The sequence below is a fragment of the Sapajus apella genome, unplaced genomic scaffold (genome assembly GCF_009761245.1).
Source record: "Sapajus apella isolate SASKATOON/1434 unplaced genomic scaffold, GSC_monkey_1.0 scaffold24, whole genome shotgun sequence".
NCBI classification, from domain to species: Eukaryota; Metazoa; Chordata; class Mammalia; order Primates; family Cebidae; genus Sapajus; species Sapajus apella.
This window is the reverse complement of record NW_022436964.1, coordinates 22,706,465-22,721,379: the sequence shown is the minus strand read 5'-3', so window position 1 is coordinate 22,721,379 and position 14,915 is coordinate 22,706,465. Positions and strand designations below refer to the sequence as shown.

Below are 14,915 nucleotides of genomic sequence, written 5' to 3'. Positions count from 1 at the left end.
ACCATGCCCAGCTAATTTTTTGTAGTTTTTTTAGTAGAGACGGGGTTTCACCATGTTGACCAGGATGGTCTCCATCTCTTGACCTCGTGATCCACCCGCCTCGGCCTCCCAAAGTGCTGGGATTACAGGCTTGAGCCACCGCGCCCGGCAGTTTTCTTTTTCTCTTTTCCGATTTGCTGCCCAAGGATTAGATGGCACAATCACCTTTTCAGAATCCTCCTTTTTTTTTTTTTTGAGACGGAGTGTCACTCTTGTTGCTCAGGCTGAAGTGCAATGAAGCTATCTTGGCTCACTGCAACCTCTGCTTTGTGGGTTCAAGAGATTCTCCTGCCTCAGCCTCAAGTAGCTGGGATTACAGGCACCTGCCAACATGCTCGGCTAATTTTTGTATTTTTAGTAGAAATAGGGTTTCACCATGTCATCCAGGGCAGTCTCGAACTATTGATCTGAGGTGATCTGCCCACCTCAGCCTCCCAAAGTGCTGGGATTACAGGTGTGAGCCACCACACCCGACCTCAGAATGCTTCTTTTACTACTCAGGAGAAGGCTGCAACTTGGGATTTAAGGACCCAATACTGTTTTTTTGTTTTTTTATTTTTATTTTTGAGGCAGTCTTGCTCTGTCACCCAGGCTGGATCAGCTCACTACAACCTCTACCGCCCGGGTTCAAGCCATTCTCCTGCTTCAGCCTCCCCAGTAGCTGGGATTACAGGCATGTGCCACCACGCCCAGCTAATTTTTGTATTTTGGTAGAGTGGGGTTTCACCATGTGAAACTCCTGACCTCGTGATCCACCCACCTTGGCCTCCCAAGGTGCTGGGATTACAGGTGTGAGCCACCGTGCCCAGCCAGGACCCAATATGGTTTCCTCTAGAAAGAGAGCTCCTTTCCACGAGAGAAGAGGAGTACAGTGGTGGGAATTCTGTGCTTAGTTAGGGTTTGAGGTTTTATTTAAACATCATCATGTCCCCCTTAACTTTGACTTAGAGACTGGATTCTGCTAAGTTCAACTTCAGGTTGGTCCAGCAGGTAGATCTCTGATTGTGGACTTCTGTGTCTTCTCTCCTTTTCTCTGCATCCGTTGCTGTCTTGACATCAAAGTAACTCAAACTCTGGGCTTCTAAGAACACTGGGTTGGTTCTTCTGCAGATTTGGCTAAAGTGATAGATATTTCATGAGTGGGTTTGAGAAAAGGCAACCAGTGAACAAACATTTGAAACAATTCAGACACTCACTAGGCTGTATGTTTGGGGAGTTCTTTTTATTATATGTGGCTGTAGAAGCCTGAGGTCTAAGATTTTTATCAGTAAGAAGCAGTTTACTTCTCTGTTCATCAAGTCACAGACTGTCTTGGCTTCCACCTGGGAAGTTTGTGCTGGGAAGTTTTGTAATGTTGGGTGATGGACGAGTGAACAGGAAAGAAGCATGAGTAGGGACCTACCCTTAATGGCTCAAAAGTGTCCATTAACTTGTTGTATAGGGGACGGCTCATTCTATTAACTCACTTTGTTCTCAACAGAAGGTAAAGTTAGGCATAACGACTAGGCTATCATGAGAACCAATCCAGGAAAATTCATATTGGCCCCAAGCTGGATAGGGACAGAGTCCACAGGTGCTTGAGAAGTTTGGCTGGTCCTATAGAATAGACTAGAGTGTATATTTGTCGACTTAGAAACTTCTTTGTCTCATGTTTGACAGTTTTTATGCCTCTGAGTCTTACCTATAATTAGTACTTTGTTCTTTATTTAAGCTAGTTTGCCTTTTAAAATTTTCAGGAATTTGATTCAAGTGTGTAAGACATCAGCAGCTGCTCTGAAGGATGCTGATTTGTATCTGGAGACCCTGAGCTGATGTGGATTGGGCCAGTGAGTTCCTGGCTGGTCTGATGTGGTGCCTTCTCTTCCTTACTGTTGAGGACTTCGGGCAGGGTAGGACCAGGCCCTGAGTGGCAGGAGGTGACAGAAGGGAGGGAGATGGGAACTGGGCTATAGTCAGGGCTCTCTCACAACAGGGCTTGACCCTTACCTATTACCTCCTGGACAGCTGTGCAGAAGAGAGGTATGAGAGAATGGGTTTTCTTGTGAAAGGAAAATTCAAATCTCTCTTCTACTTGAGAATTTAGTGACTCCATACATCACCATCCCCCATAGAAGCACTGATGATTTTCACATTTGAATAAAACACTTGAAATTTTTAAAAGGCCAATTAGTATAAATGAAGAACAACATAATTAATTATAAAGACCCAGAGGCATAAAAAGTGGTCAATCTTGAAACACAGTGGCAGGCGCCATCTTGGTTCTTGTGTTCCTTCTTCTGTCAAGTGAAAAAACAAACCACCGTTTTTATTTTTTGCAATACTCCCATTCAATTGGGCTTCTTTCTATTTTTTTATTCTTTTTTTTTCAATCCTGCTCCTTCTGTAGGCAGGATTCAATTGAGCTTCTTGACTGATCTCCTGGAGCTAATTGTCAGGATTAGGGTGATGCCCCGTCCCTTCCTAGGATCCTAGCCTCCCCCTCCTTTGAGTGAGAGCCTGTCTACTCCTTCCCAAGAGGTGGCCTCTGCAGACCCATGAAACTTTAACCCTACATTTCCTTACCAGTGGGAATTAACAGCTAGGGCCACTATCACAGGAGTGGAAAATAAAGCCATAGTAAAGAGACCTTCCAAAAATCTCCAAGCAAAATCAAAACACATTTGAGCACCTCTGTATGGGGCAAGAGCAGTAGATCTTTGCTGGAGGGAGGTGGAGGGGCGGCATCATGTGTTCTCACACGGAAGAGATCTGGAGTTTGGTTTAGTTCAAGATTCTTCTCAGCTTCCAGCCCCGAGCTCCAGGGCTTCTATCACTTCCCTCTGAGTCCTTGAAGTGCTTTTTTTCAGAAAACTTGACCTACTGAGGGACTGAATTGTGGCTCTTGGCACAATAGCCAAATTCCTATCTCTCTAATCCTGTTTTGTCTCCTGGGGCCAGGGTATGAGGAAGGAGAGTTCTGTACTGGAAAAATTATGTTAGCAGTTTCACTCACTAATGAAGACTGCTTGTTTAAATAATCCTATTGGCTCCCACCAGTGTCCACAATGTCCTTTTAGCTATTTCTGATTATTTCAATTGCTATTATATTACTTTTCCCCAGGCATGGAGCCAGTTAAAAAGTCAGCCATTGAGTTGGTTCTCTCAGCCGTGCTGCTCGTGGAACAACATGGCTGCAAGACGGTACTGCTTTCCTTTCCCTTGCCAGGCCATGTGAGTTAGGGAGCGATCAGTGCAAACCTTTGGACTGGATAGTTGGCGGTGCTGGTTTGACCTCTGGCTGCATCACTCTGAGGGACTGTGGGGGAAGCTGCTGCACTCCTCTGCACAGGCTTCTGACACATCCCAGAACTGTAGCACCAGCTCTCTTAAGCCAGTGGATAATGTTGATTAATAAAGAGATTGCTACTGTTGGGGTTGATTACTTCCAGTAGTAGAATCTTAACTGTTATTTATTTATTTATTTTGGAGACAGTATCTTGCTCTGTCGCCCAGGCTGGAGTTTAGTGGTGCGATCTCAGCTCATTGCAACCTCCGCCTCCGGGGTTCAAGCAATTCTGCTGCCTCAGCCTCCTAAGTAGCTGAGATTACAGGCACACACCACCACATCTGGCTAATTTTTGTGTTTTTAGTTGAGATAGTGTTTCACCAGCCAGGCGCGGTGGCTCACGCCTGTAATCCCAGCACTTTGGGAGGCTGAGGTGGGCGGATCACTTGAGGTCAGGAGTCCGAAACCAGCCTGTCAAATATGGTGAAACCCCATCTTTAAAAAAAAAAAAGAAAGAAAAAAGAGAGAGAGATCTAGTATTTCACTGTGTCGGCCAGGCTGGTCTTGAACTCCTTGACCTCAAATGATCCTCCTGCCTTGGCCTCCCAAAGTGCTGGAATTACAGGTGTGACCCAACATGCCTGGCCAACCTGAGCTTTTATTAACTGGCTAGCTGGGCCCAAGAGTATTATCATATCTCCTAAAAATGGCTGATATAGTTTATTAGTTTCCTACAGCTGCCGTGTAATATAGTACCACAAACTAGGTGGCTTTCCTTTCCCATGCCAGGCCGTGTGAGTGAGAGAGCAATCAGTGCAAACCTTTGGGCTGGATAATTGGTGGTGCCAAAAACAGCAACCTGTTGACTACCAGTTCCGTAGTCAGAAATCAAGACCTTGGCAAGGTTGGCTCCTCTCTGGAGGCTCGGAAGGAAGGTCAGTTCCCTGCCTCTCTTCTAACTTCTGGGGGTTGCTGGCAGTCTGTGGCATTCCTTGGATGCATCGCTGCAGTCTCTGCTGCCATCATCATGTGGATTCTTCTTGTGTGTGTTTGCGTGTGTCCCAATTTTCCTCTTCTTATAAGGACAGCAGTCATTGGATTAGGGCTGACCCTAATCCAGCATGATCTCATTTTAACTTGATTACATCAGTGGAGACCCTATTTTCAAATAAGGTTATATTCAGAGGTACCAGGGGTTAGGATTTCAAAATATCATTTTTAGGAACACAATTCAACTTGTAACACTCCTTACCCATCTCCCTCCTGGACTATAGCGCTGGCCTCTTACTGTATCTCCCTGAAGCCAGGGTCTCCCCTCAGTGACCTTTTCACACTATCAGTAGAATTATCTTTCTATATTGTAAAAAGAATCATATTCTCCAGCTTGATTTCCAAAGGCTAAACTCAGTTTGACAGACAAAGCCCTTCACAGACCGTTGTCATTTGAGAGCTGGATCCTCTGTGCACATGGTATAATGCAGAACAGGGACCTGCACCCCCCCCGCCCCCCGCACAGGATCATAATTGAAGTTGGACTCGCCTACAAAGCACTGCTAATTAATCTTTCCTCCTACTGGGCGTCTGAATCATTCTGCCCCTAACAAGATTATTTGGGAAGTGATTGGACTTCTTGCATAATTGTTTCTAGGGATGCTGTCCTTGCCTATCTTCTCAGATTCTCAGATGTGGGTTTATTGTATTTTTACTTATTTCCTAAACTTCCCATGGAAGAAGGCAAGATCATCTTCTATAAGGTAGTTAGATTATATTAACTCATGAAACTGATACCTTCAAGGCTACCCTTTTTTTTCCTTACTCTACTCTGGCAAATTACCAAATCTCCTGTGAGTTTATTTCCTGGGAAAGCATGTGGAGTGGGGAGTGTGTGTGTGGTGGGGGGTGAAAGTACTTTACTTGAGGATAAAGATTGATGCAAATAATATTCAGATAGAGCTCAATAGGGTTAAAACAATGTTAAGTGTCTTCCTTGCCAGTTTGCTGTCGTAGATTTTTCTGTACCTATATTTTTCTCTGATAGAAGAACAATAAAATAAATCAATTCCTAGGGTTAAGTGACTGAGTCCCTAAGAAGATCTTAAAGAAGACATTTTCCTAAGTAGCTAAATTCCAGTTAAATTTCAGTAACATGATCTATATCTATGTAGAGAGGCAAAGAAAGAACCATATGATGTCATTTGTATCTAAAAAGTACCCTTACCTTTTTAGGTAAGAGCTGTTCATGTAGCAGCTCTCAACTTAGTCCAGTGAGTTAAAGTGTGGAATCTGGAGTTATAGAGACTGGATTAGCAATCCTTTAATTTAAAGTCATGTGACCTCAACCAAGTGACTATCTTCAATCCTCAGTGTCCTAGGCTGCATGAGAAGCGTATGGTACAATTCCCGGCAGAATAACATTCAATAAATGTCAAATGCTGTTATTATTTTGTTATATGAATGACCCGAAAAAGGGTCCCACCTGCATCCAAGTACGTTTATACTTCTTAATTAATGAGAATGCTGGTAGAAACTGCACGAAGGTGTCTGTGTGTGTGTGTGTGTGTGTGTGTGTGTGTGTGTGTGTGTGTTTTGAGATGGGGATCTCATTCTGTCATCCAGGTTTGAGTGCAGTGGCGCCATCTTAGCTCACTATAACCTTCACCTCCCAGGCTCATGCGATCCTCTCACCTCAGCCTCCCAAGTATCCAGGACCACAGGTGCAAACCGCCATACCTGGCCAATTTTTTGTATTTTTGGTAGAGACTGGGTTTCACCATGTTGCCTAGGCTGGTCTTGAACTCCTGAACTCAAGCGATCTGCCCAACTTGGGCTCTCAAAGTGCTGGGGTTATAAGTGTGAGCCACTGTGCTCAGCCCTGCATGAGAGTCTTCTATTACAGTTGATATTTTCTTTCTTTCTTTTTTTTTTTTTTTTTTGAGACAGCATCTTGTTCTTGTTGCCCAGGCTGGAGTGCAATAGTGTGATTTGGCTCAGTACAACTTCCGCCTCCCGGCTTCAAGCGATTCTCCTGCCTCAGCCTCTTGAGAAGCTGGGATTACAGGCATGCGCCACCACACCCAGCTAATTTTTGTATTTTTAGTAGACATGGGGGTTACTCCACGTTGATCAGGTTGGTCTTGAACTCTTGACCTCAGGTGATCTGTCCATCTTGACCTCCCAAAGTGCTGGGATGACAGGCATGAGCCACCATGCCCAGCACAACTGATATTTTCTACTGTTGGGTGATGGTGTTTTTATAAGTTGCCCTTTCGGTGACAGAAAGGAAGAATGTGCAACGGAGTAGAACAATTTTAGAGAAAAATGTAGATTATGTGTTAATTAGACTGAGGCCGTGCCTACTTCCGGAGAGTGTAAGGCAGTTTAGAAGGTAAAAGACAGTATTTTCTTTTCTTTTTTATTTCTGTGACTCTAGCCAAAGAAAAATACAGTATTTCACTAGGGGTAAGACAGAATTTTTATTTAGCTGTATAGAGCAGAAAAAGAAAGGGAGTAGAAAAAACCTGGAATGAGGCAAGTATTAAAATGGGCAATTCTGGCAAACAGAACCGAATAAGGAAGAGTTAAAACAATGATGAGGGGCAAACCTTGATGAGAAATTTAGTGTTGTTTCGGGATTTTTTTTTTTTTTTGAGATGTCAGCATGCAGTACTAAGTGTTGGCTGGATGGATGACCCTTATCTTTCCATATGGTTATTCTCTCATAAATGTTCAAACAAAATGAGGGTTTTAAACTGTAATTAGAACTCCTTTCTGAAATATCTTCTCTCTGTAACATTTCTCTCTTTCCCACAATCAGGTGAAAATGAAATCCTTGCAACTCTGCATGCCATTTCAAGCAAAAACCAGATCTGGAGATCATATATTGGCATGGGCTATTATAACTGCTCAGTGCCACAGACGATTTTGCGGAACTTACTGGAGAACTCAGGATGGTAATGTATTTCTCAGTTCAAGAACAGGGCTACCGTGATTTGCGTAATTCTCTCCATCCTCCACCTGTCCCCTTGCAGTCTCAGAGCCTCCACACGGCACCCACTCCCCAGTGCTGTCTCCAGGGTCCGGGAACCTAACAGATTTCTCTGGATTGGGAAATGTTCTTGCGCAAATGTTGAGAAACTAGAGGTTTCTTCCCACTTCCAGTCCCATAACATCTGCTAAGATGCTAAATTGTGGATCTGGTCGTCTCTATCTCTTCTCCAATTTAATTTCTGTGCTGTATTTGAGTAAGATGTGAAACCTGCAAGTGTGCTTTACTCTTCTTGGAGACGCTGGGACTTAGGCTACTTCAGAGCTAACTCAGTGAGTCAGTGGGGGAGTCTGGGAGAGAATCTTGGTCCTCTGTCTTCTATTAGGATTTCCCCTGACCACCCCACCTAGATGGAGTCTTGCTCTGTCGCCAGGCTGGAGTGCAGTGGCGTGATCTCAGCTCGCTGCGACCTCTCCCTCCCGGATTCAAGTGATTCTCCTGCCACAGCCTCCTGAGTAGCTGGGATACAGATGCCTGCCACCATGCCCTGCTAATTTTTTTTTTTTTTTTTTTTGAGACGGAGTTTCGCTCTTGTTACCCAGGCTGGAGTGCAATGGCGCAATCTCGGCTCACCGCAACCTCCGCCTCCCGGGTTCAGGCAATTCCCCTGCCTCAGCCTCCTGAGTAGCTAGGATTACAGGCACGTGCCACCATGCCCAGCTGATTTTTTATATTTTTAGTAGAGACGGGGTTTCACCATGTTGACCAGGATGGTCTCGATCTCTTGACCTCGTGATCCACCCACCTCGGCCTCCCAAAGTGCTGGGATTACAGGCTTGAGCCACCGCGCCCGGTGCAGATACCTTTTTATATTTTAAAATATATTTAGAAACCAATTGAGTTAGTTGGAACATAGACATTATAGATCACAGATACATTTTATTAATCGCTATGTTTTACTTAATTGAGGCAAACTCTGGTAAACCTGATGGCTAGGCCTTTTGATAATAATTTTCTCCTGAACTGAGGGTTATTTATCTCCCTCAGATCTGAGGCTTACTGTCCTTTAATAGATCATTGTTAAGAGCATTAATACCTGTTTTATTTTAGTAGTGCCAAAAACCTGTTGACTAATACAAGAAGTTTACATGTAAAAGGAGTGAGATTACATATTTGGCATCTTTGCAAGTCAACAATTTTAAAGGTCTCTACCTTTAGCAGTGATAAACAACATTAACCTCACCTTGGACTTATAAAAGGGTTGAGAGAGAAATATTACATAAGGGATGAAAAGGATGTAACGAATTTGAATAAAAAATAGTTTTTAAGTGGTAATATATAATAATATCTAAATTGAATTCTGGGGAAGTCCTTTTGGGAAAGGCCTATCAGCATATGCTTTAAAAAAATTTTTTTTGAAGATGATAACGAAAAAAACCCCAACTTTTCAAGAGCTAATGGGTCACTGAAAATACTGATTCTAAGTCAGGCATGTTGGCTTATGCCTGTGGTTCAGCTCCTTGGGAGGCCAAGGCAGGAAGATCACATGCGTCCAGAAGTTTGAGGCTGTAGTGCCCAATCATCGCACCTGTTAATAGCCACTACATTCCAGGCTGGGCAGCATAGCAAAACCCTGTATACAAATAACAGAAAAGAAAATACTGTTTGGGCTGGGTGTGGTGGCTCATGCCTGTATCCCAGCACTTGGGAGGCTGAGGTGGGCAGATCACTTGAGGTCAGGAGTTCAAGACCAGTCTGAACAACATGGCAAAACTCTGTCTCTACGAAAAATACAAAAAAATTAGCCAGGTTTGGTGGCAGATGCCTGTAATCTCAGCTACTCCGGAGGCTGAGGCAGGAGAATCACTTGAACCCGTGAGAAGGAGGCTGCAGTGAGTGGAGATTGCACCACTGTACTCCAGCCTGGGTGACAGTGAGACTCTGTTTCAAAAAAAAGAAAATACTGGTTATATACTAAGTCTTTTTTTTTTTTTTTTTTGTAAGACAGGATCTCCATTTGTCACTTAGACTAGAGTACAGTGGTGCTCTAATAGCTCACTGAAAACTGGAACTCATGGGCTCAAGTAGTCCTGCCCAGCCTTCTGAGTAGGTGGGACTTACTGGTGTGAGACACCTCGCCAGGCTAATTTTTTTTTTTTTTAAACAGATGGGGTTTCACCATGTTGGCAGGATGGTCTCTATCTCTTGACCTCCCTTGTGATCTGCCCACCTCGGCCTCCCAAAGTGCTGGGATTACAGGCGTGAGCCACTGCGCCCAGCCCTAATTTTTTATTTTAATTTTTAGTAGGGACAAGGTTTCTCTGTGTTGCCTAGGTGGTTCTTGAACTACTTGCCTCAAGAGATTTTCCTCCCACAGTGCTGAGATTACAGCTGTAAGCCACCACACCTGGCCTGTATAGTGAGTCTTAAAACACATATAGACAGACACATATAGGCAGAAAGCTAGGGATTTTAAAAGTTTTTGAGTGTCCTTATAAGTGCAAAAGAATCTACAGATGCTAATTTACAGTTGCTGTTATTCACTTGAATAACCTTTGGATAGTACATTAATCTGATTTGAGCATTAAGAAAAGTCTCTCATATAGGCGCTGTCATTTCCATTGAGAGCCAAGAGATATTGGCTAGAGCGAGGTTTAGCTATTTGTCCCAGTTCACAAGTACACTCATGCCCTGTGTAGTGATGTTTTAGTCAGTGACAGATTGTGTATATGACAGTGGTCCTGTAAAATTATACTTCTGTATTTTTACTGTACCTTTTCTATATTTAGAAACACAAATACTTAACCATTGCATTACAATTGCCTATAGTATTCAGTACAGTAATGTGCTGTACGTGTTTGTAGCCTGGGAATGATAGGCTATGCCATGTAGCATAGGTGTGTAGTAGGCTATACCTTCCAAGTATGTGTAAGTACACTCTATGAGGTTCACACAACAATGACTCAATCACCTAATGATGCATTTCTCAAAACATATCTCTGTTGTTAAGCCATGCATGATTGTAGGAAGTAATATTAAGGCTTGGCACAGTGGCTGACCCCTGTTATCCCAGCAATTTGGAAGGCTGAGGTGGAAGGATCACGTGAGCCCAGGAATTTGAGACCAGCCTGGACAACATAGTGAAACCCTGTCTCTACAAAAAAAAAAAAAAAAATTAAAACCCAGAGCTTCAGCTGGGCATGGTGGCTCACACCTGTAATCCCAACAGTTCGAGAGGCTGAGGTGGGTGAGTCACTGAGCCTAGGAGTTTGAGACCAGCCTGGTCAACGTGGTGAAACTTCATCCCTACGAAAAAATGTTAAAATTAGCTGGGCGTGGTGGTGCATGCCTGTAGTCCCAGCTACTCCAGAGGCTGAGGTGGGAAGATTGCTTGAGCCCAGGAGGTGGAGGTTGCAATGAACCAAGATCAGACCATTCACTACAGCTTGCATGACAGAGCAAGACCCTACCCTGTCTCAAAAAACAAAAACCCAGTGCTTCTTAATAGTATTATTGAAGATGCAGGGAAATCTGTGAATCACTGTACTGCTTAAGAGAATACAGAAAGATCTGCTCTTTCTGAAGAGGAACATGGCGCTGTATGCTGGGAGCCTTAGAACTAATTATCAGGCCGGGCGAGGTGGCTCACACCTGTAATCCCAGCAATTTGGGAGGCCAAGGCGGGTGGATCACCTGAGGCTGGGAGTTTGAGACAAGCCTAGCCAACATGGCAAAACCTCATCACAACTAAAAATACAAAATTTAGCTAGGCATGGTGTTGCATTCCTGTTATACCAGCCACTCGGGAGGCTGAGGCAGGAGAATCGTTTAACCCAGGAGGCAGAGGTTGCACTGAGCTGAGAACTCGACACTGCACTCCAGTGTGGGTGACAGAGCAAGACTCCATCTCAAAAGAAAACAAAAACAAACCTAATTATCATATAATTTGGAATTCTACTAAGAATTTATCCTAAGGAAATAAGACAAAGATAAGGATCTTCACTATTATGCTATTTCTAATATTTGAAATCAAAAGTAATATTCAACTGGAAGGAACTTGTTAAATAAATCAAGATTTACATGAAGAAATTATAACTTAAATGATTTATAAGTTACAATAAATATATTTATTTATAAATAAATTATTTAATACCATAGAGCAGTTAAAATTATGTTTTTGAATAATATTTAAAGATGTTAGAAATTGTTCATGGAGTAATGTTAACTGAAAAATGTTAGGATACAGAAACTTATTTTATTTTTAGTAGAGATAGTCTCACTATGTTGCCCAGGTTGGTCTCAAACTCCTGGTGCAAGAAGTGATCCTCCCACTTTGGCCTCCTGAAGTGTTGGGATTATAGGTGTGAGCCTCCAGCTTGGCCAATCCTGCTTCTAAGTATAAATAGATTATGATGTAGAAAGGGATTGAAAAAAATGCACCTGAATGTTAACTGTAGTTATGTTAAAGTTTGGGGATTATGAATGATTTTATTTTCTCAATAGTTATCTGTTTTCCAATTTGTTACAATGAACATGTACAATGTAATCATAAAAAAAAGTGGTAAATGTGTTCCTGACACATAGGAGATGGTTAATAAATGGTAGCTGGTGCCTTTAACATTTGCAACATACAATAAATAGAAAATTTAGGGTTAATCATCTCACCACCCAGAGAAAACCAGCTTACATTTTGGTTCATCTACTTGTTTTTACAAATTTATAAAAACGAGATCATTTTGCATTTTAATTATTATTATTATTATTTTTGGAGACAGGTCTAACTCCCATCACCCACACGGGAGTGCAGTGGCGTGATCATGGCTCATTGCAGCCTCAACCTATCCTCCAGCCTCATGTTTTTGCTTTATTTATTATTATTATTACTTTTGAGACAGAGTCTCGCTCTGTTGCCCAGGCTGGAATGCGTGCAGTGGCGCAATCTCGGCTCACTGCAACCTCCATCTCCCAGGTTAAAGCGATTCTTCTGCCTCAGACTCCCGAGTAGCTGGGACTACAGGTGCGCACCACCATGCCTGGATAATTTTTGTATTTTAATACAAAGTTTCAGCATATTGACCAGGCTGATCTCGAACTCCTGACTTCATGATCTTTCTGCCTCAGCCTCCCAAAGTGCTGAGATTACAGGTGTGAGCCACCACGTCTGGACTTTTTTTTTTTTTTTTTTAATGGAGGTGAGGTCTCATATGTTGCCCAGGCTCATCTCAAACTCCTGGGCTTAAGTGATCACCCGCCTCAGCCTCCCAAAGTGCAAGAATTACATATGTAAGCAACCGCGCCCAGCCTCCATCTACTTGTCTTTCTTTTTTGAAAGTTTTGCAACCAATGTCTTATCTTTGACAGGGAGTGTGGTGGGGAGGTTGCCTTTCCAAGCAGTACAATGTCAAGACTTTGAAATAATTTCCTGAGATTTGTCTGTACTGGGGTGTGTATGTGTGTGTGTGTGTGTGTGTGTGTGCGCGTGTGTGCGTGAGAGACAGAGAGAGAGAGTGTGTGTGTGTGTGTGTGTGTGTGTGTGTGTGTGTGAGGGAGAGACAGAGTATGTATGTGTGTGTGTGTGTGTGTGTCTGTATATGGTAGAATAGATTTTTCTTGAACAGCCTGGTTTAGCAACTGTAGATTAGTTTGCCAAATTCTAAGTGGGTGGTGAACTGGAATGAATGAGGCACATAATACATGGTGCTGGCAAATAGAAAGGGAAACCTGAACAGAAATGGGGTCATACAAAAGGCATAGACAGCAGGCAGGCAGTTGTGATCTCAAATCAGACAAGGTCTACACACATGGCTTGACACCTTGAAGACAGATGTGGCACTACTCCAGCCAACTGCTTAGATTGCTGGCTAATAAAAAACTTGCATTTTACTCGGAGTCATTATTTGCCATGTAGAAACACATACACGCTCAGGTATACACACATACAAGCTGGTCCAGCTGATAAATAGGAAAGACTTAGTATATCCATAAAGACAGGCCCAGGATATACAATAGGAAGAAAGAGAACAATGCTCCAGAGAACTGATCATAGCACAGAAAATAACAGGAAAAACAAGAAAAGTGTCCACTAAAAAGGAAATGGTAATTAGACAATATGTATATAATACTCTGCATTCATTGAAAATGATGCTGTAAAAAATATTTGCTGATGTGGGAGATGTTCACAATATACTAATTTTGAAAGTAAAATAGGCCTGGCGTGGTGGCTCTCACCCATAAGGATGAAGGAACCGAATTAGTTAACTCACATATCCAAAGCCACATTCTTGACTAATAATTGAAGGAGATAAGTTAGAATCCATGTTTATGCTACCTTCTAAATATTTTTGTCTTAGAATTTCAATAGCTATGGAGTTAACTGCCACAGACTTAGTAACTAGATAGTGAGAATTCTTAAATAGACCTCTATTAATTTCTTAGCATGTAGACCTTCTCTTGATTATAGCATAAAACAAAGATTTTAAATGAATAAAGAAAATGTTTTGAGTATTACCTGTTAGATTATGGAATGCTTTCTTATTGTAAACTGCGAATGTCTTCTTTTATCTAGGGGAAAGATAAACCAAGTAAAATTTCTGTTTATAATATTATAGGTAGGCTCAAGTGGATTTTAAGAACCAGCTCATAATAACACACACACACACACACACACACACACACACACACACACACACACACACAGAGAGATTGTTAAAATAGAATATTAAAAAAAAACAGAGGGAGGTCCAATGCAGGGGCTCATGCCTGTAATCCCAGCACCAGCACTTTGGGAGGCTGAGGTACGTGGATTGCTTGAGCTCAGGAGTTGAAGACCAGCTTGGGCAACATGGCAAAACCCTGGCTGTACAAAAAATACAAACATTAGCAGAGCCTGATGGCATGTGCTTGTTGTCCCAGCCGCTTGGGAGGCTAAGCCCAGAGGATCTCTTGAGCCTTAGACATTGAGGTTACAGTGAGCCGTGATCATGCCATCGCATTCCAGCCTGAGTGACAGAGCGAAACCCTGTCTGAAAAACAAAAAATACAAACCAAAAACAAGAAAACCAGAGAGACGGGAAAATAAGTACTGCTTATGCCCAAACAAAGGGTAATATTGTTACTATGATTTAATTTAAGCTTCTTTACAAAGGCCACAAAGAAGCTTACTGATGTGTTATGTAATTCTCCTCAAGATAGGCAAATTATTTTCAGGTAGTGAATCCTAAAATGAAAGCATTTCATGTACTTCTCTAAACAGCAGAGTCAGAGTCTGTACAAGACCTTTTGTTTCCCTTGCAGGATCACCCAGTATACTCCGTACCAGCCCGAAGTGTCTCAGGGGAGGCTGGAGAGTTTACTCAACTACCAGACCATGGTGTGTGACATCACAGGCCTGGACATGGCCAATGCATCCCTGCTGGATGAGGGGACTGCAGCCGCAGAGGCGCTACAGCTGTGCTACAGGTGAGAGGGTCACCCTGAGATGCCTCCAGTCTCTCTCCAGCATGGGCAAGCTCCACAGTACCCGTCAGTGCCCAGTGACTTCCCTCTCTCTCCCTTTCTCACTCACTCTCTCTTTCTCTCACACACACACACACACACACACACACACACACACACACACACACACAC

General features: G+C 42.9%; 1 protein-coding gene across 1 annotated transcript in view; it reads left to right on the top strand.

Annotated features, from left to right (window-relative positions):
* GLDC (glycine decarboxylase) overlaps positions 1-14,915 on the top strand; it is a 107,104-nt gene that overhangs the window by 18,545 nt on the left and 73,644 nt on the right. The window contains exons 3-4 of the mRNA XM_032291095.1: positions 7,119-7,254; positions 14,583-14,747. Of these exons, the coding sequence (XP_032146986.1) occupies positions 7,119-7,254; positions 14,583-14,747 (301 nt within the window). The remainder of the gene's footprint in view (positions 1-7,118; positions 7,255-14,582; positions 14,748-14,915) is intronic.